The sequence below is a fragment of the Pectinophora gossypiella genome, chromosome 21 (genome assembly GCF_024362695.1).
Source record: "Pectinophora gossypiella chromosome 21, ilPecGoss1.1, whole genome shotgun sequence".
NCBI lineage: Eukaryota > Metazoa > Arthropoda > Insecta > Lepidoptera > Gelechiidae > Pectinophora > Pectinophora gossypiella.
The window spans coordinates 5,488,008-5,514,862 of record NC_065424.1 but is presented as its reverse complement, the minus strand read 5'-3'; the positions used below and the strand labels follow the sequence as shown (position 1 = coordinate 5,514,862).

Sequence of the window (26,855 nt, the reverse complement as noted above, 5' to 3'; positions counted from 1 at the left end):
CCGGTGACTTTCTGTTTTTCAGTTTACGGATGTGTATTTGGATTTCTTTTGGCCTAATAGGTTTGTATATATGTGAAGTACCAACGTCATTAAGAAGAGCAATTGAAGAGGACACTAATGTTTCAGTATCATAGTCAGTCGAGTCATTAGTCAACAACATATTATTATGGAAAGCGCTGGCTAGAGTATTACATTGTTCTTGCGTGTTTTTTGTCAGGGTGGTATCGTCTTTGATTAGAGCAGGTATTGCAACATTGGATTTTTTAAGCGCATTTACAGTCTTCCATAGATCGGCTCTGACGTTCTCAATGCGTGACATTTTGTTGTTCCATATATCATCATTGAATGATACAAGGGCTGTTTTAATCTGTCTATGCAAACTGTTTATTACAGATCTCAGTAATTGGCGTTTTGCAGGAATCCGACAGTGCTGTTCCAGGTATCTGAAATGATCTCTTTTATTAATCAACTGCCTAACTACTAAGACTGTTTTTTTTCTAAATAAATGAACAAACAAACAAACAATGAATAAACATAATCGATGGTCGGTTTGTGCATGGATTATTGTTATGTTTAATAAATTAATATAAATATATTGAAATATACAGGGTGTTAACTTTGAGAGATGATTTAGACCATGATTCTGAGTTGATATCAATTGAAATTTTCGGTCGCAAACTACTAAGTACAAAACTGACAATAATTAAAAAAAACAATAATAATAATTTCATGAATTTTCCGACAGGAAATTCCACGTCTATCAACTCAGAATCAAGGTCTCAATCATCCCCCTCAGTATTCGTTACCTGTACTTACATTATACGGTGTGTAAGTGACATTGTAACGAATACTGAGGGGGATGATTCAGCTCATTATTCCAAGTTAATATCAAGTGGAATTTTTCATCTGAAAAGTACAGATATTTTTATTATTATTATTTATTTATTAAACATAATTAAAAAAAAAAACACAAAAGTCATGTATTTTGTGACGGAAAATTACATTTAATATTAACCCAGAATCATGAGCTGAATCATCCCCCTCAGTGTTGGTTACGATGTCACTATCACTGTATATAAACACTAATTGCACTGGACTAGGTATTGTGTCTAATGTCAAATCTATGTCTACCTACCCTAATGGGAAACTGGCGTGTATTTCTTATTACGTGAGTTCATATATAATTTATGTACAATTAAAATGTAAAATTTGTCAATTAGTATGTACGGTCACGAGCATTAATATGTATACACTTTGGTACCATGTCACATCAACTTTTTTGACATATTGAACTGTAAGTCTCACTAAATGTCAAATATGTTAGTGCGACAGTCCTAAAGTGGGTACATTATATTGCTCATGACTGTACGTCTACCTACCCTAATGGGAAATAGGCGTGATCTATTTACATGAGTTACATATGTATGTACAATTAAAATGTAAAAACCGACACCCATACACTTTGCAAATACATTTTCAAAGTAAGTACAAACCAATTAATATTTCAAAAAATTCGCCGAGTAAATAAAAGCCGAATGCATCGGTAAACAAAAAGGGAAATAGAATGAACGAATGGCATACTGAATGTATGAACGAATGAACGAAATAAACTCCGTTCTCGCATGTGGGCGGCGGACTAAAAACTGAACACAAAAGAAAACCTTTGTCAAACGTATTGGAAAACAGGACGTATATTTTTCTTCATGTGCATACTACAGCGTAAAAAAAGTATAAGATAATAAAGAAAAACAATCTCTCGGGTTATTCTGTATTTTACACCCTTATTGTAAGATGTCAACTCGAAACTTCATCCACTCGACGCGGCCTCGACTAAAAATTGTAATATTTTAGATTGACAATGGCCCCGATTCCTGCAGACATCTCTTAATTTTACTTTAAGTTATACCTGTCATTTTCTTATCCGCCGAAAAGGAAAGGGACGGATGATTGACAGCTCTTAATTTTAGGAAGAATGAGTAAATAAATGAATAACCCGGGCGAATTTTTAGACGGTTGTTTTAGATTTGTGCTTAAAATTGACGTGTGTTCCCTAAATTTTATGCTTGTCGATTACCCGTCCCTTTCCTTTTCGGCGGATAAGAAAATGACAGATATAACCTAAAATAAAATTAGATGGTATTTACAGGAATTAGCACCATTATATCCTCGACTTGAGGACTTTACTAGGAAGCCGTGGTAGCCTAGTTGGTAGAAAGCTTGCCTCTCACTTCGAGTTCGCAGGTTCGAATCCAGCACAAGCCCAAACCAACGATTGTCGAATTTGTTTTTAAATTCATGTTTGGATCATAAATGATTATCACGTGCTCAGCGGTGAAGGAAAACATCCTGAGGAAACCCACAAAAAATGCATTTTCGGAGGTATGTGACCTAACCTGTATTGAGCTGGTTTTCCCTTTGCGGGTTGGAAGGTCAGACAGGCAGTCGCTTCTGTAAAAAAACCGGACCTGTCAAATTTTCAGGTTAGGTAAGCGGATACTGTGAAAAACGGGGTAATGCTAGGGTGATGACTTAAGGACTTTACTCATTGGAGTCGAGCATATCATACTGCCAACATAATAATACAGAAATACTGACGTCACACTGCCACTCAATATCGGAGCAAACTAGAGATTAGGCGACGTCTCAGAATACCGATTATGAACTGAGTTCCAAGTGTTCCTTAAGATCGCCTCAACTGGGGACTGAGTCGAGAAAGGTTCCAATTTTCTTTGGGCATGGACTCCTCAGATTTTATAATTGACCATCGAGAAAATGAGTAAGCTTCCAATCAATCAATAATTCGTTATTATTTTTTAATTCTTTATTTATTTATACAATACAATACAAATACACTTTATTGCACCGAAATAAAAAGAAATATGTTTTTAAAAGAAAAGAATAATTACAAAAAGATTATTAAGATTATTTTCTTTTAGATAGATAGATAAAATCTTTATTTTTTAATCTTTCTTTATTTTCTTTTTAATTTGTTTAATTTGCCAACGGCCTCCGTGGTCCAGTGCTTGAGCGTTGGGCTCACGATCTGGAGGTCCCGGATTCGAATCCCGGACATATCACGAAAATCTTTGTGATCCCTAGTTTGGTAACGATGTTACCTGATCACTTGATTATCCAAAAAAGTAAGATGATCCATTCGGAACGCTCGTTAAGCCGTTGGTCCCAGTTACTAATTACCGATGTAAGTAAGCATGACCAATAACTCCCCCCCCCCGGACACCCCCCCCCCCGACACCCGACCATCCCCCCCCCCTGGATCCGCCCTTGCGTGCTGGGACTATAATAAACGTGAATTTATGCAAACATGTACTTATACTTAGTTCTTTAACCTTTTCTTATTTCTAATAGGTACTTATAAAAACCTATCCCACTCTTATTATTGTATGCAGTCTATAATTCAAACTGTAACTTAAACAATAAAATACCTAGCACCTGATTTGGAGTGTGGAGAGGCTGGTGATCTATCAAAGGTTATTATAAAGTTAGTGATTATTTAGAAGATATGAATGCATGGGATTAACTGTCTGAGAACTGATATTGGTGCTAATTCCTGTAAATACCATCTAATTTTATTTTAAGTTATATCTGTCATTTTCTTATCCGCCGAAAAGGAAAGGGACGGGTAATCGACAAGCATAAAATTTATGGAACACACGTCAATTTTAAGCACAAATCTAAACCAACCGTCTAAAAATTTTACATCAGTCAATAACCCGACACGTTCATTTACTCATTCTTCCTAAAATTAAGAGCTGTGAATCATCCGTCCCTTTCCTTTTCGACGGATATGAAAATGACAGATATAACTTAAAATAAAATTAGACGGTGTCTCCAGGAATCGGGGCCATTAGGCAGCTAAATTACTCAATTGTATACCAATATTTTATGTTTCATGTTTATTTATTTTTTATTTTTTTAAAGAACGTCTAGGGGCCCTGTGCCGAGGTTTTTCTTGCAGCTTCTTTTCCCCGGCTATACAGGTTGTGAGAAGCTGCAGTAGTTTTAGGCGGATGAGACGTTCGTTATGTAAAATTGACGATTCAAAGTGTAACTATGTTACCTTCTGAATAAAGATATTTTTGAATTTGAATTTGATCTGTCATACAGGGCATCCTAGTACAGACACCAGTCTCTCACACAGATGTTATAGTTATGCCTTTGTTATGTCGTTATGTTGTTTGTTAAACAGTCTTTGTGGTAGAAAATAAAGCTTTATTTATTATTATATTATTATACTTAAAAATATTACTAAATTATAGTACAGCAAATCAATATCCCCATTATGATACCTACAGAATAAAGATATATTTATGATAATATACTCTCAAGTTGACTCGAGACGAGAGAAAACCAATCTTTGAGAATTTCCAATCTTATTATACAAAGCAGTCGGGGAGTTCGATTTTCATTTCAAAGGGTCGTTGGTTTTACACCCTGTTGGACAAATGAGGTACATAGCAAGTATCTAGTATGTATTTTAATAGAAATGGAAATTGTTTATTATAAAAGGACGCCACACACAAAGAAAATAACATCGCTTAAATTTTTTCACAAAACAATTACAAAAAGCATAGGAGGATGTTCATTAGAATGATCATAAGGTGGTGGTGGACGTCCTGAGATAAAAGGGCCTCACTCAGCACAAGTCGCGGCGTAAACCACAACGCTGGTATTATGTGGACCCTGTTGGGTGAGGCACGAACGTCGTGTTTCATAAATATCCGTTAATATTCGTACATAAGGAACGGAAGGGGTAGACCTAGGATAACATTTATGAAACAAATAAAAGAGAAGGTGCAGGTCGTGTCGTATCGGGAGGTGAAGGTTTTGGCGGGAAGAAGAGAGGAATGGCGGTTACTCCACCGACAAGAGCGCAGCTCTTAAATAGAGAGAGAGAGATTCGTACATCAATTAAATATGACCAAATTACTTAAAAATGAATATTTTCTAATATTATATTAGATATATCTTCTAGACATCATAGAATGGAAGATAGAAGGAAAGAGAGGAAGGGGAAGACCCATCTTACATGGAACAAATTAAAGAGAAGGCGAACGTCGTGTCTTATAAGGAAGTCAAAGAATTGGCATCTGATAGACAAGAATGGAGAATTCTACACCATGGCATGTTTACATTCAACTTTATTATTTTATTACCATAACTCAAGTTTGGCCAATTCTATATTTGTACTGGTGCAGATTTCAGTATGTCTGCCGAGCGTGTGGTGTGATATCTGTTTTTATGCGTGATAGGTTTTTTAATAGCTTTGACTGCTTGGTAGGCGTGATAATAATATAATGAACATTCTTCTTCTATCGCGTGGGTTAAGAGGTGGAGTACCAACCTCATCAACCCTGATGTCAGGGTTACTATTGAGCCGCCAAAGGCCTGGAGGCCTCATGTAACGACTACTTACTTACATCAGTAAGTAGTACATAAACTGCCTATATACGTCCCACTGATGGGCACAGGCCTCCCCTCAATCAACCGGAGGGGGTATGGAGCATACTCCACCACGCTGCTCCACTGCGGGTTGGTGGAGCAGTAAGCAGTAACCGGGACCAATGGCTTAACGTGCCTTCCGAAGCACGGATCATCTTGCTTTCGGACAATCTGGTGATCAGCCAGTAATGTCCTAACCAAACTAGGGACCACAAAGTAATTTTTGTGTTAGGTCCCCACCGGAAATCGAACCCGGGACCTCCATATTGTGAGCCCAACGCTCAACCACTGGATCATATAGGTCGTTAATAATAATAATAATGAACATTATAATTATTGTTTATAAACAGTTTCCTGCTATAATCAATAGAAACAAAAGACTAAAGAAAGTTTCAGTAACTTAACTAACTTTGAATGCAGGTGTGTGCCATATTACGGTGTTACTTCCAACTGCGACTGTACATAACAGTCGAGTCCAGTCGGTCCGACTGTCGGAACTAACTAGTTAGAACTAGTTCAATCGAGTTACGGCCATCGGAAACTGGATCGGACAGGTTCGGTCAATGGGGAAACTTTTTGTGTTCGATGTGGTTTTGTGGGGCGTTTGATTTCTATAACCATTGTTATAACCGTATGTGGAAAGGTATGGTTGCCACCCGTCCGGGTTTACCCGGATTTTTCCTGGTTTAGGAGGCGTCTGGGGAGAGTCTGCGCGAAAATTTAATTGAAGTCCGGGTTTTAAATGAGATAAATAATATTCCAAATCAACGGTTATTATAATAAGGTCAGACAGGCAGTCGCTTCTGTAACAAAAAACCGGACCTGTCAAATCTCCGGGTTAGGTAAGCGGGTAGAATGGGTGCCGACGCGCACGATACGTTGAAAGAAAGATGGAAAGAAAATCATCATCATCTCACTAGCATTAGAGACTTTTTTGTAATTATTTCTTTTTATTTTGGTGCAATAAAGTGTATTTGTATTGTATTGTATTGAAGCATTATCCCGTTTTTCACAGCGTCCGCTTACCTGACCTAAACATTTGACAGGTCCGGTTTTTTACGGAAGCGACTGCCCGTCTCACCTTCCAATCCTCGAAGAGAAAACCAGCCCAATACAGGTTAGGCACATATGTGCCCACAAATGTGGGCTACCTCAAAATGTTTTCCTCCGCCGCTGAGCACGTGATAATCATTTATGATTTAAACATTAATTCGAAAACAAATTCGACAATCATTGGTGCTGGTGATGAGATTACAACCTGCGACCTCACGATGACTGTCAAACGTTCTCCCAACTGGACTACAAAGGCTAGTAAACTTAATACATACGTATACATACATAAACAGCCTATATACGTCCCACTGCTGGGCACAGGCCTCCCCTCAATCGACCGGAGGGGGTATGGAGCATACTCTACCACGCTGCTCTAATGCGGGTTGGTGGAGGTGTTTTTACGGCTAGTAGCCGGAACCAACGGCTTAACGTGCCCTCCGAAGCACGGAATCATCTTACTTTTTCGGACAACAGGTGATTCAAGCCTGAAAAATCCTTACCAAACAAAGGACAGTCTCACAAAGTAATTTCGACAATGTCCCCATCGGGAATCGAACCCGGACCTCCAGATCGTGAGCGTAACGCTCTAACCACTAGCCCACGGAGGCTGTTTAGACCACATCTAGTAAACTTAATATATACTTTATTTAAATAATACAGCAATATGGCGTATGTCCAATTCGACCGCAACCGCCGGAACTAACTAGTTAGAACTAGTTGAATCGAGTTACTGCCTTCGGAAACCGGATACCACTCTACAACTCAATGGAAATACTGATTTCATTATTCTATATACGTTAGGGGATTTGTGAATTTATATTTCTTTGTATACAATAAAACAATCACAAAAAACATACAAAAAAACATACCACCTCGTTTTACACGTCGAACAGGTGCCATATCAGCGACATGTCTATTTAATTCGGCCGGGTTATTCATTCTTCTACTATCGTGTGGGTTGTAAGGTGGATTACCAACCCCATCAACCCTGGTGTCAGGGTTATTACTGAGCCGCCATAGGCCCCTAACATGACGCATGAAACGACTACGTACTTACATCGGTAAGTAATAACCGGGACCAACGAGCACGGATCATCTTACTTTTGGACTATCAGGTGACCAGCCTAATGTCCTAACCTAACTTATTCATTTTAAAATTAACATTTGTCAATCTTGCGTCTCTTTCCTTTTCGACCGGTAAGAAAATGACGTAACGTATAACTTAAAATAAAAATTAGGAAGTGTCTACAGGAATAGGTGACATTGAGTGTTTCATGTCGCATAATAAATCATCATTAATTTAAGAGCCATGCACTTGTCGGTGTAGCATCCTCCATGCTACTTTTTATGGAAAAATATAACAATGGTTTCCCTCTTGCCTTCTGCCCCGCAGTACTCTGTCTGACGCAAGTGGAATGGCGCCCAGAGTAGTCTATTTTAAGGCCGTACTAGGACACCTGTCCTCTGCCTTTGAATAGTACTGACAGTTACTATTGCCCTCTGTCAGTAAATAATAAATAGCTCACCGTTTTCAACCATGAAAATAAAATTAAAACACACAATTCAAACATTTACAACACTCACAAGGTTTCACACTAAAAAGTACTTTAAATTAATTCTTGAAATTAAAATGAAATGCACAGTTTAAATTCCCTGAATTAATAAAATAATATCATAAAGAAAAATAATAATACAAGATAATATTTCCATCACTAATTGGCACTCGAATAAATTCAACGCCATAATATTAAAATGTGAAATTCGCTGCAGAATCTCTACAATCTGAGAGTGAATTAAAAAAACCGGCCTAGTGTGATTCGGACTCGCGCCCAAGGGTTCCGACCCATTGACTAGGTAAACACCAGTAGGTACACAAATTTCATATTGTAACCTTTTTGATATCGAGCAAAAATAGACAAAATATGGCGATTTTTGTATGAGACCCCCCCTAAAATATATTTTTTTAGTATTTTTGTTATAACGGCATCTTTTTTTGACGTGAGTTATTGCAGATTTGCCGCAGATGGCATTAACTACTTGGCCGGACAAATGGGAAGCGCTGAAAGCTCTCACCCGGTACAACGTTTAAGACACCAGGCCTGAGAGTGCCCAGTTGGGCGCGAACCTCGGCTCAGGGCGTTGTCTGAGAAGAAAAATATTTGAAAGAATTAACGGCATCAAAAATACATAAATTAATAAAAAAAATCATCTTCTCTATAGCTATCGCAGTTCTTAAGATACATCCTGGACAGCGAAGTCTTAGTAATAGGGTTTTTTACCTTTGTGCACGGAACCAAAAAAAATCATGTCAAGATCTGCTTGCCAAGGGGCTGAAAAAATAGGCTACATTCCGACTTTCATTTTCATTACTTTCATTTCGTAAAACTGCATTAAAACTTCGTGGAAGATATTACTTTTTGGACATTTTTAATTAAAATGTTACTTATCTCATGAAACGAGGGTGAAAATCTACACGACCTGCATCTGTTCGATCAACGGCCTCCGGGGTCCAGTGATTGAGCGTTAGGCTCACGATCCGGAGGCCCTGGGTTCAAATCCCGATGGGGACACATCACAAAAATCACTTTGTTATCCCTAGTTTGGCTAGGATATTACAGGCTGATCGCCTGATTATCCGAAAGTAAGATGATCAATGCTTCGGAAGGCAAGAGATAAGTAGTCGTTACAGAGTCATGTCAGGGCCCTTTGGCGGCTCAATAATAACCCTGCCACCAGGGTTGATTAGGTTGGTATTCCGCCTCACAACCCACACAATAAAAAGAAGAAGATCTGTCCGATCATGACTTTAAATCCCCTGGTAGTTGAGGCTTCCGATTACATCCCGCTTAGGAACGGTACTGAAAAGAATCTGCGCCCGAAGGTAATATACTCGTACGCATAAAGGTCAATCAACTCGCAACAATATTATAGTATTGGCCAAATTCCCCACCTAAACAACAGGTAGCCTAACCGATCTTATAAAAGTCGGAGCATACTACCAAACAGACTCACTTATTGCCTGGTCGTCGTCGCGTGCGGAGCTCGGTTGGTTTACCTGTTGTTTCGTAAGTCTATTTTTGTTTTGTTCGTTTCATATTTTTGTTATTCTAAATTTGTTAACTTCGTAAGTGTAATTTATTTTTGTGCAAGTGAACTGTCTCTGAATACCGTCCTTTTATTTAGTGTTAAGTATTACAATAAAAATCTTTGTTCCGGTTATTTTGATAAGTTTGTTTTTTTTAATAAAATTCCACTTCTGACGCTAAAATCAGAAGTGGGATAAAGAACTATCAGCCCACTTGTTTACTTCTTTTTGAGACAGATCACTCCACTGTTTATCTGAGTAGAAATGTCGGGTAGACCGTCACGCTCACGATTGCGTCATCGTTCTAAATCACGTGAAACACCACGTTATCGCACTAATACGCGAAGTAGGTCTCGGCACCGACGAAGTAGCTTGCGGCATGACTTGCGTGATAGAGATAGGTCACGTGATAGTGGTAGATCGCGGGGTCGTTCTCGTCACCGAAAAGAAGACTCTCCTCGCGACCGCTATCGCGAACACTGCCGTGAACGTAGGACTGACACTCCGTCAATTAACGAGATGTTTTCTTCCTTGATGGCTAGAATTGATGCCATTGACAACAACAACCAACGGACCGGTAGCACTCCTGTTTGTTCGGTACCCGCCATACAGAATAATTGCACTACTGATAGCTTACGTATGAGTAATAATACTGGTACACATACACCACCGATCGAATCGTCCAGTAGCTACCCACATAACGAGTGCAGTCGGGTTATTACGTGTACCGATGACTCCCCGTTGCCTCACAACTATAATTCACAAACGAATGTTCACGATTCTGCAAAGCTCTTGGCGGATGCTATTAAGTCATTGCAGCCTGTTAGATCACATACATATTTCATATCCAACTTTGACCCGTCAATACATAGTTTTGAACAATGGTGTGCAGAGGTAGACCGCGCACGCGAAGCTAACGGCTGGAATGGTCATGAGTGTCTGTCTCGAGTGGCTTCATGTTTGAAGGGAGATGCCAAGACTTGGTTACATGAGTGGACCACAAATGACCGCACGTGGTCTAATTTTAAGCAGGATATTATGCCGTTGTGTCCCCAAAAATTAGATTATGCGAATATTCTATTTCAAACCATGAACACCACCTCGGACAAGTATTTAACCTATGCAGAATATGCTCGCCGAACCATGCTGCGATTAAAAATTATAAAAGGTTTGAGCGAAGAACTCATGATCTTGATTGTGATTCGTGGTATCACTGACCCGCAAATTCGTGCGGCTGCGACTAACGCTTCGCTAACTGCTGAAAATATCGTTTCGTTTTTATCTATCTACAACAAACCCGATCACAAACAAGATTTACGTAACGTTCAAACTAAAAGACGTCTTCACCCTATCGGGGGTCACAATCAACGTTTTTCTGGTCCCGGTGATGTTAAGTGCTATTCCTGTGGGCAAAGAGGTCATTTGGGCCGTCATTGTCCTAAAAAGCCAAAAGACAATTCTAGTTCTAACAAATCCCTTACTACGGACACTACTAAACCTTCTTCTTCGTCTCAAGGTCCCGTAATTTGTACTTTTTGCAAAAAGTTAGGCCATTCGGAGAATAGTTGTTTTGCCAAGAACCGTTCGGAGTCAAGAAACCAGCGAAACGTTAATTTGTGTACGGAACAAACTCTTACGGCTAATAATGACGTTGTCACGGCGGTCGTTGACGGTGTGCCTATGGATGCACTTATAGACAGTGGAGCCTTAAATATTTCGTTGATTTCTTCGGACGTTCTTAAGCATTTGACTTGCCAACCTAAATCGATGCACTGTGTACTGAAAGGTATTAGTAATAAGGAAATAGTTGCCTCCACATACGTCACCGTCACCATTGAGCTGAGTGACATTTCTATTGAGGCCGATCTTGTTGTAGTCCCTTCCAAATGCATGAACACGTCTATCATCATCGGTACAGACATTTTAAATCGAAAGGGGATCCTTTATGTTAGAACGAAAGACCATCAATACCTGACACATTCCACTGAAGATTCCGCCACAGTAGTAAATGCAGTTGAACCTGAAAGTAAAATTGACATAATAACACCCCTTCAGGGTGTGGATCGTGAAAAGCTAATGGACATAATATCGGAGTTTTCGGACTTTCTTATTTCGGGTACTGCTGTCACAACAGTAAAAACTGGCAGGATGGAAATAAAACTGACAAACCAAACACCCGTCGTATATCGCCCGTACAAATTATCTTATGAAGAGAAACTTCGGGTTCGTAAAATAATAGCAGACCTACTAGACAAGGGAATTATCAGAGAATCTCAGTCCGAATACGCGAGTCCGATAATTCTTGTAAAAAAGAAAGATGGTTCTGACCGATTATGTGTGGACTTCAGGGCTCTTAACAGACTCACAGTTAGGGACCGCTACCCCCTCCCATTGATCGACGATCAGATAGACCGGTTGGGTAACTACACCTACTTTTCGAGTCTCGACATGGCCACTGGGTTCCACCAAATACCCCTTAGTGAAGAATCCATCCCATTGACTGCTTTTGTTACCCCAGAGGGTCATTTTGAGTATTTAAAAATGCCCTACGGACTGACTAATTCTCCAATAGTATACCAGCGCATAATTAATAACACATTGCGAAAGTTTATAGATCAAGGTCAGGTGTTGGTATACGTTGATGACGTACTCATCATGAGTTCAACTGTAGACGAGGGTATCGACCTCCTACGTCAAGTTCTTAAAACGCTTACGGACTCTGGATTCTCAATCAATTTAAGAAAATGCTCGTTCCTCGGGACTGAAGTTGAATATCTTGGCCGCATTGTGAGTCAGGGCCAAGTGAGACCGAGCCCTCGTAAGGTGGATGCCCTCGTACATGCACCAATTCCAACCAACGTGAAGCAGGTTAGGCAACTGCTAGGTTTGGCGGGATACTTCCGACGTTATATAAAGAATTACGCCACTAAAACCGCATGCATTGCTCACCTAACAAGGACGTCACGTTCAACTGGGGTCCAGAGCAAGAAGCTGTTCGCCAAGATCTTATACAGCAATTGACGAGTGCACCCATACTTACAATATTTGATCCAAAACGTGACACAGAACTACACACCGATGCGAGCAGTGCTGGGTATGGCGCCATTCTTCTCCAGACTCACGAAGATGGTAAGAAACATGTTATTTCATATTTTAGTAAGGTCACACAAGGAGCCGAGAAGAACTACCACAGTTACGAACTGGAGACGTTGGCTGTGGTCAAAGCCTTACAACACTTTCGCCACTACCTGGTAGGTCTGCACTTCAAGATCGTGACAGACTGCAACGCCCTAAAGGCCACTGAACGGAAAAAAGATCTTTTACCAAGAGTGGCGCGTTGGTGGATTTACCTTCAAGACTTTGACTTTTCAATTGAATATAGAAAAGGCGTTATGATGCCTCACGCCGATTATCTTAGCAGGAATCCACCAGTCACAGTCAATCAAATCTCGAGACCCAAGACGTGGGCCCAAATAGCCCAGTCTGCAGATGAGGATACGCAAAATCTAATGCAACAGCTGCAGGAAGGGAATTTGGATTCTACGAGGTACGTTGTTCGGAATGACTTATTATACTACCGCTACACGCCAGTGGGAGAGGAGCCTAGACTCCTTTGTTACATTCCAAAAGGGCACAGACTGAGTGTACTGAGAGTGTTCCACGACGAGCATGAACACATCGACGCCGATAAAACTGCAGACCTCATCCTAAAGCATTTTTGGTTTCCGGGGCTTCACCAATTTGTCAGGAAGTATGTTGCGCATTGTGTGATCTGCATCTCCAAGAAGCGCGTACCCAGGTCCCCGCACCAAACCATCACATCGTGGGAAAAGCCGGACACTCCTTTTGATACGGTTCACATGGACGCTCTCGGACCGCTCCCCTTATCTGAAGGCTACAAGTTTATCCTGGTCCTTGTAGACGCCTTCACCAAGTTCTGTCTGTTGTTCCCGATTTACCGGCAGGATGTTGGTGAGTTAAAACGCGTTACCACACAGGCCATTGCTCTCTTTGGAGTCCCCAAGCTCATGGTCACGGATCGAGGACGAATGTTCGAATCGAACGAGTTTACTTCATGGATTAATGAGCTGGGCTGCAGTCTTCACTTCATTACACCAGAGATGCACCATGCCAATGGCCAAGCAGAGCGTTACATACGCACCATCCTCAACATGCTGCGGATAGAGGTGAGTCACAGAAATGCTTCATGGTCTGAGACGTTATGGAAGATCCAACTGGTCTTAAACATAACCAAACAAAAGACCACACAAGCCTCTGCTCTAAATCTGATGATTGGCACTGACGCAACCACACCTATCGTCCGTGCGTTAGTTCGCGACGTGGCGTTGTCCGAGTCCAGACCCAACCGTGAAGCACTACGAGAGGTGAGCCGCAGCCGCGCGAAGGAACTTATGAGGAAAAACCAAGAACAGCAAGAATCCTACGCTAACAAAAATAGACGTGTTCCTCGAGTGTTTCAGGTAGATGACAAGGTCTTCGTCATCAAATACTCACAGTCTACGGGTAAACTTGACCCCGGGATGCGTGGGCCGTACAAGGTGATCAAGAGTCTTCCCAACGGCCGCTACGAACTAAAATTATTGGGTGGTGGATATGGCAAAACTACCCAGGCGGCCGCGCAATATATGGTGCCCTGGCGGGGAGAGTGGTGTCCGGAGACGTGTGCTGCGTTCTTCGACAGTAAGTGTTGTATTGGCGTTAGTCGCCCTGGCGTTAGTCGCTTGACTTGGCGTTAGTCGCTTAACTTGGCGTTAGTCGCCTAAACTTGGCGTTAGTCGCCTAAAACTTGGCGTTAGTCGCCTAAACTCGGCGTTAGTCGCCTAAACTTGGCGTTAGTCGCCCTGGCACTAGCCGATTAAACTTCGGCTCATAATGCCCTAGTGCTAGTTGTCTAAATTCTTAGCGTATGTCGCTCTGACATCAACTGATTCCTTATGTACAACGTGTTGTGTCGTCATGGTGTGCTCCAACATCAACACAACATAATACGAAGCATAGATTAAGATAGTCGGGACGCTGCCTACCTTTTTCTATGTCTGTTTGTTGTTTTCTCCTTATGCAATTTTATTTGTTTTGTGCGAATGGATGATGTACGAAAGACTAACTTTAAATTTGGTGTGGAAGATATTAACAAGCATAGGTCGTAACTTTTACATAATGGAACTTTCACATGTAATCTGTTTTCAGACTGTGACGATGGTGGTACACCATCCTCTATAACTGCCTTAGATGAAGAGACCCAGCCTGAAAGCATTGATCAGGCCGGACCGAGCGGAATTGCTGCTGTTGGACCTGCTGCAGAAGAAGAGGACGACTCAAACAATAACATCCCTGAATCTAGACCATGTGACAACACCCCAGGACTGTCCATGCCTCTTCTAGACTAAAAGACGATTTGACAATTCGTTGAGGACAACGAAAAATCAGGAGAGGCCGTATTGGCCAAATTCCCCACCTAAACAACAGGTAGCCTAACCGATCTTATAAAAGTCGGAGCATACTACCAAACAGACTCACTTATTGCCTGGTCGTCGTCGCGTGCGGAGCTCGGTTGGTTTACCTGTTGTTTCGTAAGTCTATTTTTGTTTTGTTCGTTTCATATTTTTGTTATTCTAAATTTGTTAACTTCGTAAGTGTAATTTATTTTTGTGCAAGTGAACTGTCTCTGAATACCGTCCTTTTATTTAGTGTTAAGTATTACAATAAAAATCTTTGTTCCGGTTATTTTGATAAGTTTGTTTTTTTTAATAAAATTCCACTTCTGACGCTAAAAATAGATTATTGTCGTTGTACAAAAACAAAGACATTGCAAGGCTGAATCATAATGATTATCCTAAAAAAGTAAGCTGTTGGTCCCGACTCTTAGCCGTAATAACACCTTCGCCAAACGCAGTGGAGCAACCTAGTGGAGTATGCTGCGTACCCCCCTCCGATTGAGGCCTGTGCTCAGCAGTGGAACGTATATAGCCTGTTTATGCTATGTTATGTTATAATCAAACACATTTCCTATCTACTATTTGCTCTTAGTTTAACAGAAGATTCACAAACTGAGAACTTCAATAACATATCCGCAAGGCACCACCAGCTGACGTAACTACCATAAAGTCTGTCTCATTCGTATGCGTCGCATACTCCAAATTGACTTTAGACAATGCAACTCAGAACAACTGGTAAATTTGATAGTCAGGCGGTCAGTCCGTCAAACTCCGACCGAAATGTTAGTTGTCAAGTCAAACAGTCGCTACTTTGTTTTGATAGGGTGTGGTGCTAGTTTCAGCGAGAAGTATGGCGGGTGAGAGTTGGTCCCAGATAGTCTGGGTAGCAATATGACTAATTATATTAAAGACTACAGTCAGTTGCAGAAACGCTCTTTAAATTTTAAAGCCGTCTTTAAATACTAATGGACCATTAAATGGTTGCACAAAAAACATTAACAATAACCTCTGGGATGCCTCTGGGATGTTCTGTTTTTGGCGCACAGATGGTTTTGCAGCTGTATTAAGGAAACGTGTCGCTTCTCTCATGCAGAGAGTAATGTCCAGTTCTATTGCGACAAGTTTCGACTCTCACATCATGCGATTCTGGACTTTGCTCTCTGTGGGGAAAAAGTAGTAGTCATTGTATACTATGACAGTTATTTAAGTATTGTTATTATTGTCAGGTGTTGTTATTTTTGTAAATTTGATTATTATATTTTAAGTGTGCTGTATTTTGTATGTATGGATTTTTTTTCTGAAATAAAGCTTTATTATTATTAATAATAATTTTAATGTTCCTTTAAATATAACTTACCTTTAAAATAAATGATTATTGCGAAAGTAGCGTTGCACAACGCGACTTTAGCGCCATTTTAGCTCTATAGGCGCATTAAATTGACAGTCCGAGGTCATATTTTTATGATATATGACGTTTGTGACTCATGTCTAAAAATAAGAGATGTCATTGTTCGTTGGCCAGGATCGGTCCATGACTCGACCATTTTTAATAATTATCATGTATATGTGCAGAATTTGAAATGTGTAAATATAGCCCTTACCATTTATTGGGAGACAGTGGATATTTATTTATTTATTTTATCATTTATTGCAAACTTTACAGCATAAAACTACAATATTAACAACTTAAGATTACATACTTATACAGCCAATTAAAATTTATAATTAATTAATTAATTTAATTAATTAATTTGACAAATCAAAATACATATTATACAATAATGAGAGCGGATATAATGTACATACTTAATAACAATGACAAAATGAAGCAGACAAATAGGTGGGTACTGTTGCACAAGGTGATGGGTGAATATGCTTGATGTGTTAGCATTTGTAAAGTGGGTGCAGATATGTAAGATATTATAATAAAAAATATCTGTTGACCCCGTTTTTGTATCGAAAAGCGACTAGATATCATTTCCCTTAGATCTTATATATCTTATATTGACCTGAGCAACACATCTTTTAAATCAATGTAGGTATATAGGTATTACAGAGAGAGGGAGGAGCTCGGCGGCCCTCGGTTAACGCGTTCGGTCTGCGATTGTTGAAGTAAAGCAACTTCCGCAAAGGTCGGTCATAGGATAGGTGACAACAAAAAAAAAAGTTTTCATCTCGAGCTCCTCCGTGCTTCGGAAGGCACGTTAAGCCGTTGGTCCCGGATGCATTAGCAGTCGTTAATAACGACCAATCCGCACTGGGCCCGCGTGATGGTTTAAGGCCGGATCTCCCTATCCATCCATAGGGAAGGCGCGTGCCCCAGCAGTGGGGACGTTAATGGGCTGGTGATGATGAATGACTAGAGGAACAATACAATACAAAAACTCTTTATTACACTTAAATCACATTAAAAGTACATTAGTATTATAATTAAATTGGTAGTACAACAGGCGGCCTTATTGCTAGGGTAATAATCTCTTCCAGGCAACCTTTAGGTATAGGATATGAACATATTTAATGCCAGGAATTTTAATCGTTTAGGTAATCATTAACTCTCGGCATGTCATCGGAGCAAGCTACAGAGGCTGCAAAAGTTCGCGTAGAGTGGAAATCTGTTATTCGAGCCAAAGGATTAGAAGAAGAAGAAGAGAATTATTAATCTCATAGAAGGTTTTTTTACATAAAGCAAGCTTCACATGAGTTTTAATTGAAGAGAATCGAACATAACTTGAACCCGAGCAGAAATTACGTAATTTGTCATTTCATAAAACCGGAGGCCGGGGTTGTTGGGAGAATTATGACGGATCACAGCAAGTTTCGAGTCGTCGCTCTAAGTAAACGAACAGAGATGTTTGGACAAGGTGTGGTGTCTATTGGAGCGAGGATAACCAGAGATACAACCATCGCAAATAAACTAAACACCCACACCTCAGTGAGCTTTCTGTTAGGCCAACATGATAGGTATCGCCGCCTATAACCGTCGGGCCAACTGTCATAGGGAAAACTGGTCTGCAAGTCAAATATTTAAAACTATGTCACATTAACTTGTTTAACAAATTAAACCGTAAGTCTCATTAAATGTCAAATATAATAGTGCGACAGGGTTCTAAAGTGAGTACATGATATTGCTCATGACTGTACGTTAAGAATTAATCATTACTAATTTAAGAGCCACGTTCTTGTCGGTGTAGCATTCTCCATGCTACTTTTTAGGGTCAAATAGGGCAGTGGTTTTCCTCTTGCCTTCCGCTCCGCAGTACTCTGTCTGACGTGAGTGGGCTGGTACCCAGAGTAGTCTATTTCAAAGCCGTACTAGGACATTAAGAGTTACACTAATAAATACAAGAAGGAAACAGGGTTCGTTCTCGTTATAAGTGAAATACATTAAACCAGATAAAGATACTGTCTTGCTTAAATCCAGCTGTTCTTTACAAAAGACTTTTCAATCTCCATAATAATGAGCTCTTTAGCTGACTATTCCTCACAGAACTTTGTTTCTTTTCTTTGAACTTTTACCTAAATAATTAAATCTTTGTTTTAAAATAGCTTTCGAAAAAAGTTTTCTCTTTACACATACATACTTACATAAACTCACGCCTATTTCCCACCGGGGTAAGCAGAGACTATGGAATTCCATTTGCTTTGATCCTGACACACTTATTTTGCTTCCTTCACATTAATTAGTCGTTAACGGCCTCCGTGGTCCAGTGGTTGAGAGTTATTCTCAAGATCCGGAGGTCCCGGGTTCGAATCCCGGTGGGGACAAATCACTTTGTGATCCCTAGTTTGGTCAGGCCATTACAGGATGATCACCTGATTGTCCAAAAATAAAATGATCCGTGCTTTGGAAGGCACGTTAAGCCGTTGGTCCCGGTTACTACTTACTGATGTAAGTACGCAGTCGTTACATGAGTCATGTCAGAGCCTATGGCGGCTCAATAATAACCCTGATACCAGGATTGATGGGGTTGGTAATCCACCTCACAACCCACACGATAGAAGAAGAAGAAAATAATTTCTTACATTCACGGCGGTTCAGAGTAGATCGTACTAAACCATTTCTAAAGACGTCTCCAATTTGGTCAATATACGTCCTTCTAGGTCTTCCTCTGCCAGCCCTACCACCAACCTTCGCTTTATATACCGCTTTCGTAATCCTATTATCCTTCGTGTATGTGTTTGGTATCGGAATTGCACCAGTGAGTTTTGACTAACACAGTTGGCTCGACCATTATAGACGGCGATACGACTCACCAACGTTGGTCTAACAGTAAGCTCTTGAGTCTGGATACTTAGTTCATCTTGCAATGGATACTTCTACCTATCTCAATTAGGATATGGTCGTTAGCCTTTTAAAAGCAAAATATAATGTCTGTCAACTTATAATTAAAACACATAATAACGGGTTCTTACCGCGTTTAAATGGGGATATGAGACTCCCGATATGCTTACCAAAGGCGGATTAGGGACCGCATTAATAATTACTCATTTAATTTTAAATGTTACAAGGTATTTCAAATAACGGGAAAAAATCTTGATAACCGGATCAATTCCATCGAGCCGGATAAACCCGGATCATTCCGATTTCGAATCGTGCGGTGGACACTTAACGTACTTATCTTCAAAGCAAGGCACAATGGGACTCCAGAACAGGCAGGCAAAATCAATCAGCACGAACAATTACTCCCATTTGGCAATTAACTAGTTACCTGTTAGGTAGGCAAATTATAAACGTGTTACAGAGAGATAATGGCTCCGATTCCTGCAGATACGTCTTAATTTTACTTTAAGTTATAACTGTCATTTTCTTATCCGCCTAAAAGGAAAGGGACGGACAATTGACAGCTCTTAATTTTAGGAAGAATGAGTAAATGAATAAATACTTAAAGGTTGCCTGGAAGAGATTGCTACTTAGCAATAAGGCCGCCTATTGTACTAATTCTATTTCTCTTTTGTTTTGTATTTTGTTTTTTCCTGTTTGTGCAATAAAGTATTTGTTATGTTATGTTATGTTAAATAACCCGGGCGAATCAAAAAGGTATCTCGCTGGTATGCAAACCGTTTGACGTGTGCTGTCAACGTGCGTGGCGGCGGGCGTGTGCGGGTTATTACCCGACAGAATTATGTTGTCCAATAGGCCAAAGTAAAATTTTTAGACGGTTGTTTTAGATTTGTACTTAAAATTGACGTGTGTTCCATAAATATGCTTGTCGATTACCCGTCCCTTTCCTTTTCGGCGGATAAGAAAATGACAGATATAACTTAAAATAAAATTAGATGGTATTTACAGGAATAAGGACCGTTATTTACCTATCTTATAAGAAGAAGACGCGGTCGGTTGTTTTTATCACAACCCACATGAAAAAAGAAGATATAAAACACAGACAAAAAACATAATTTAGAGTCATTGACCTCATCACCTACACGTAGAACTGTAAACGAGGCTTAACTTTAGTCAGGTTCTCGTTTGATATAATAAACAGATATTCAACTAAAGTTTCTCGTGCCAGATTAGTTTCCTAATACTCTGATACGGCTCTAAAATCCTTATCTTTCAAAAGTGCCACTGGACATAATAGTACGCGTAATCTAGCTTAGCGACAGACAAACTGACAAAATCCGGGTAATTCCACTAATTTTCCGGATACTCAGACACGCAATAGACCCGGACGATACCCGGACAGTACACCCGGTTATTCGGATTATCTCTCGTGTACGTTATGTTCCTGGAAAACGGATTCGATATTTGAACGACTTGACGTTTATTTAATATTTTTTCTCATTTAGGTTGTGAGTTTGACCGGCCTTATTGACACTGATTTATTGAAGTGAGCATAGCCCCATAATAATAATGTTGATGACATAAATAATATAATAGTAGATACATAACTAATGGAAAAGTGATGTTATTGTCTTGTCTTTGTGTGTGGCTTCATTTTATAATAAACAATTTCTATTCTATTCTACTCTTGAAAATAGGTACATTGTTTTGAGTTCAGATGGTTCCGAACATTTCGACATAGAAACAAGCGGCAAAGAAAGAGAGTAGCATGTTTGCCCTTAGAAAATTCCCCTCTCTCAATCAACCGGAGGGGGTATGGAGCATACTCCACCACGCTGCTCCACTACGGGTTGGTGGAGGTGTTTTTACGGCTAATAGCCGGGACCAACGGCTTAACGTGCCCTCCGAAGCACGGAATCATCTTACTTTTTCGGACAATCAGGTGACTCAAGCCTGAAAAGTCCTTACCAAACAAAGGACAGTCTCACAAAGTGATTTCGACAATGTCCCCATCGGGAATCGAACCCGGACCTCCAGATCGTGAGCCTAACGCTCTAACCATTAGACCACGGAGGCTGTTCCCCGGTTACTACTTACTAATGTAAGTTAGTAGTTGTTACATGAGCCATGTCAGGGGCCTTCAGCGGCTCAATAGTAACCCTGACACCAGGGTTGATGGGGTTGGTAATCCACCTCACAACCCACACGATAGAAGAAGATCTAAATCCTGGTATCCACTAGCTACACGTTACGCTCAACATATACAGCAACGTTGCACAACAGCGCGCAACATTGCCAGCTGAAGCGCAACATGTCGCGCGGATTGTTGTTTGTTTAGAGGGCATCGTTAGTTGAGCATCAATTATTGTTGTCGAGTGAAGACGTGACGAGCGACAATATTAGTTCATCTGGCGACATGTTCTCGACGACGGACGTGTAGTAGATGCGTAGACAGACGACGTTGTTAAACAAAAGTTCCGCGCTAACTTTGTTGTGCAAAATGTTGCGCGCCGAAAAGTTGCCAAGAGGAAACGCGGCTTTATAGCTTAGACACTCATACTTTATATCGTCGTCTTTTATAAAAACCACGTAAGCGTTTTTTTTTAATCACATTCTGATGTTATTTTCTACAAAAAAACCTCGATTTTTTCAATTAATTTTTATCCGGGTAAAAAAAATACCACACTTTTTTAACTGGATTGTAACTAGTTTGTCTATTGCAAGGATTACGGTGGCTATTATCCGGGCAGAAATACTGGAAACCACGTGATATCTAAATATATAAAAGGAGAAACTGACTGACTGACATATCAACGCACAACCTAAACGGCTAAACGTAGGCACTTGAAATTTGGAAGGGACGTAACTTAGGTACCGTAGAGGTGCACTAAGAAAGGAATTCCCGGAATTCCCACGGGAACGGGAATTAGCGGGAAAATCCTTTTGTATGAAAAATCTAAACCGCTTAAGTTAGACGCTTGAAATTTGGCATGCAGGTACCTTAGTTAACTTAAAGCTTAGTTGCAACAGGATATTGCAAAATTCCCACGGAAACGGGAGTTAGCGGGAAGAAACATTTACATTTATAAACTGCATAAGTTACATGCTTGAAATTCGATATGCAATCCCACACACACAATGATCTCTCTTTTATAACACGCCACGCGGACGAAGTCGCGGGCAAAAGCTAGTCAATTATAAATCCAAATGTGAATTGGAACTCACAAAGCTAAATTCTGTGGTTTAGAGCTCGGGATTCGAATCCATGATTCTACGAAGTCACGCGACGTGTTCTCCGAACTAGGCCATCATGGATTTCATTTTTATTCCCGGCTATAAACCATTAAAAAAACCGCATTCGGCATCCCAAACAAAACCAGACCATTAAGCTATTTAACTTCTTTCAAAGGTTTCAATGGAAAAAGCACAATACGAAAAGCAATAAAATAAGGTTGCATACACACTCACTCGGTCGTTAGCCGGCTATCGGGGCACATTAAGGCTAAGCGCTTCGTTCATTAAGGCACAGATATCAATGTGCACTCAGCTTATAGATGCTACATTCTGTGCTCAAGAATTATAATCTTCTTGGTAGCTATTCTACAGATAGACAAACGAGAGGAACTAGCGAAAATATTTTCGTTTTCGTAATCTCTACGCTAGCTTAGAATAAACGTACTACGTATAGAAGGCCTTTCCCTCAGCGTTAAAGATTCCCATGTGGTATAGTTTTACAGCTAGTTACATAATATTTAATTTAATTTTTGACGTTCAAAAAGCGCTAACTTTGTAAGCCAATTTTGAAAAATAAATATATTTTGAATTTTTTTTTTTTGAAGGGACACTCCAATACGAGCTTGGAGCGAGCTAGATTTACCTCACCCCCATTTCGGTATTTTTAAATCAGTCAAAATGTTTTTTTTTACGCGTGTGTATAAAAAGTACGTAAAAGTGTAAGCCGACTACAAAAGCGGGAAAAATCCTGTCATAAATGTAGACACAATTTTTTTAACACTTTTATTTTATCTACAAAAAGCCAAGTGTGAGTCTGACTCGCATACTTACTACCAAACACATAAATTACCTGTCATAGGGATGTCAATGTTATGTAATTTTATTGATGTGTAAGAACGGGTATTCCTCTTCTATCGTGTGGGTTGTGAAGTGAATTACCAACCTCATTAACCCTGGTGTCAGGGTTATTATTGAGCCGTCAAAGGACCCTAACATGGCTCATCTAACGACTACCTACTTACGTACGTAGTAACCAGGACCAACAGTTCAACTAGGGATCGAAAAGTGATTAAGACGTATTACGGGTACGGGTAACCAAATGGGTATTTGGTTAAGCAACCCTAAAAAAGTATCAAGAAATAAAAACAAATAATATAAAAAGGAATTCAATTTATGAATTTTGTATTGAGTTTATGAATTTGAAACAAAATTCCATATTTGTCGTAAATAAATATAGGTGGCTACTCGACCTGTGCGAATATATCCAGCGAAATAATTCAAGAAAAAAATCAAATCAAAACCTTTCTAAATAATTCATGAAACACTCAACTCCATTTCCTTTGACGTCCAGAATGGGCTTGCCGCATTTGAAAAATAAAGCGCGGTCAAAGTTCGCGAGAATTGACAGCTGTCAAATATGAATTAAAGATGGGTAGGCCGCAGCGCGGGAAAAACGCCAATTGACATTTGTATTGATTGATTGATTAGAAAGCTTTCGAGTCTTGTATGTGACTGGTTATAGGTTGAATGACGGGCTATTCAATTCATTGCTTGAAGGCCTTACAAAGTCTTTAATAAAAGGGACATAGGTTTCGTTTATACGAAAGATTTTTTATTATTATTATGCCATATCCTTCTTCGTTATTAAGAATAGACTTGGTGGCTTTTCAAGGCTTTTGCAAAAGGCTGAAAGAGATGAAGAGAATTGGGAGAGGCCCTTTTCTGGCTAAAGGATCACATTCAATGTAACATTTTTGAATTTACGTCATTTCGCAAGCTGTTATGGCTGGCCGGTATACATTACAATTTATTTAATAACTAGATGAACACATTCGATACCAAACATTTTTTTACATATAAAGTAAGCTTCACATGAGCTTTAAATTTATTTTCTGACAAATTTAAAATATTATCTGGTATTTTATTGTAAGAGTATGTCCCATACCCCCTCCGGTTGATTGAAAGGAGGCCTGTGCCCAGCAGTGGGACGTATATAGGCTGTTTATGTTATGTAACAATAAACAAATAACAATATACTATCTAGATGAGTTAATGTGTCATTTTGTTCCAGGCGAGTGGCGAGGCGAGCGCAGAATGTTGGACATCACTCGAGACAAGCCGGTCAAAGTGTGCGTACGAGTCGTCGTGCCGGTGCGCGATCACCCTAAAGTGAGTGCTATACTATATATATTTATGTCTCTCTTTATTTAAGAGCTGCGCTCTTGTCGGTGGAGTAATCGCCTTCATTACGCCATAGATAGGGCGTGTAGAACGGTGGTTGCCCCAATCGCTTTCCGTTCCGCAGCACACCGACCAATTTCTCAGTCGGTGATATTCTAGCTAGAGCCCTACCAGAATCCATTTCGTCCAACCAGTACTGATACCGCCTGCTGCCCGGCATCAGGGGTGCGCTTTTGAAGTAGCGGCGCCTACTCGCTACGTCACAAGATCGTGATAGATATTTATGCATACGAGTTTTTTTTTTTGTTGTTATATTTATTTATGTGGAGGAAGCAAGAGAAGTGTGTCAGGATCGAAGCAATTGGAATTATATAGTCCCTGCTTACCCCGGTGGGAAATAATGTATATTTACAATTTATGTTATAGCGTGACTGTTGTGTCTAAACTTGCCGCTCCCCATTTGTCCGGACAAGTAAAGTAGTTAATATCATCTTAGGCAAATCTACAATAAGAGCGTCAAAAAAAAGAAAGAGGTAAATCAAAAAAGTCTGACATGGACGGGATTCAAACCCGCAGCTCTTGTAAAGATGGGACAAACTTCTTGGGAGTTAGTGGCCCTGATTCCCCTAATTTTCGTATCCGCCGGCGAATAAAATAGGCACATCGCTCATATGCGATCCATTTGACGTGCACTGTCAACTTAATTCTGTCGGGTTATTGGCCAATATAAAATTTTGGAAGGGCGTTTTTAAATTGTTGCCTAAAATTGACGTGTATTCCATAAATTTTATGCCTGTCGATTACCCGTCCCTTTCCTTTTCAGCGGATAAGAAAATGAGAGGTATAGCTTAAAATAAACTTAGATGATGTGTACGGTCACGAGTACTAATATGTTATACACTTTGAAACCATGTCACATTAACTTTTTTGACAAATTAAACCGTAAGTCCCATTAAACGTCAAATATGACAGTGCGACAGGGTTCTAAAGTGGGTACATGATATTGCTCATGACTGTACCGGAGTCAACATCATTATCAAATCAAATAAAATGAAATATACTTTATTGCACAGAACTAAAATTTCAACAATCAGACATAACACATGAATACAGTATGTTATGCAGTGTGTGTGTGTGTGTTATGTTAATAAAAGTTATCTTACGTGAAAAAAATGCACACATTGTCAAGTCTAACCAAAAAGTTATAAGGTACTTTCCATGCCGGATAATGAAGCTTATCGCAATAGCCAGTAATATACAGTTAGATTGGAAGTTGCCTAATCTAAAGCTCAAAAACTATGTATCCAAAACTACAAAAAAAGAACAAGGAAACATGAGAACAACATTCGTATACCCAGCGAGGTGATGTATGGACTACACATCAGTCTCGTGTACCACGGAGCGATCACATTTCTCAGGGATCTTGTTAGATATCCGTAGCCAAATAGGCGAACCCCCAAGCTTTCGATTGATTATGGGTGGGTTGCTCCTAACATGTCACCAGTACCAGGGGAGTTAGCTAAGTTGTAAACGATTCAGAGCAGCTAAAGTGTCACACACGTATATTTTTACGACAGACCAAATCTAAAGGTACCCAAAAACGTTTTCTATTTAACTTATTAGTGAATTTTAATATTAAGTGCTACATTTCGTCACATTTTTATATGGCGTCACAGGTTGCTTTTTCATGCAAAATTGTTAGTAGTACAAGGGAAAGAGGATTATGATAGGGATATACTAGCTACTAAAGAACCAACAAAAATAGCAGAAGAAACTCCTGTTAAGGATTAAGAAATTTCTAGTTGGTAGTATAAATTATTACATAAATCATGGTCTATTTTAAATTTGTTGGTGAAATTGACTTCATATTTTACGTAGTATAATATTTTCTTTCAAAAACCATATAAGAATACAGTCACTGTATATATTGTACATACCTTGATAGATATAGAAAAATTGTGATATTATGCAGAAAAAGATATAATTATCTCTATGGTTGTGGCTTTTTGGCGGGAAACGGGAACGGGACAGTTGCTTTCTTCATTGAGTAATCTAAATAATTAATACGAAGTGGTGTTATGTGGTAAATGATCGCATTAAGTTA

At 39.7% G+C, this 26,855-nt stretch overlaps 2 protein-coding genes across 18 annotated transcripts in view; both read left to right on the top strand.

The window, feature by feature from the left end:
- Positions 1-26,855, top strand: part of LOC126376613 (KH domain-containing, RNA-binding, signal transduction-associated protein 2-like) — a 415,821-nt gene that overhangs the window by 245,102 nt on the left and 143,864 nt on the right. For all 17 annotated transcript variants that reach the window (XM_050024114.1, XM_050024111.1, XM_050024113.1 and 14 more), the window contains exon 3: positions 24,642-24,739. In XM_050024114.1, the coding sequence (XP_049880071.1) occupies positions 24,642-24,739 (98 nt within the window). The remainder of the gene's footprint in view (positions 1-24,641; positions 24,740-26,855) is intronic.
- Positions 13,657-15,291, top strand: LOC126376686 (uncharacterized). Its single transcript, XM_050024240.1, has 2 exons — positions 13,657-14,299; positions 14,807-15,291. The coding sequence occupies exons 1-2, from the start codon at positions 13,720-13,722 to the stop codon at positions 15,004-15,006; spliced, it is 780 nt and encodes a 259-aa protein (XP_049880197.1). The 5' UTR covers positions 13,657-13,719; the 3' UTR covers positions 15,007-15,291.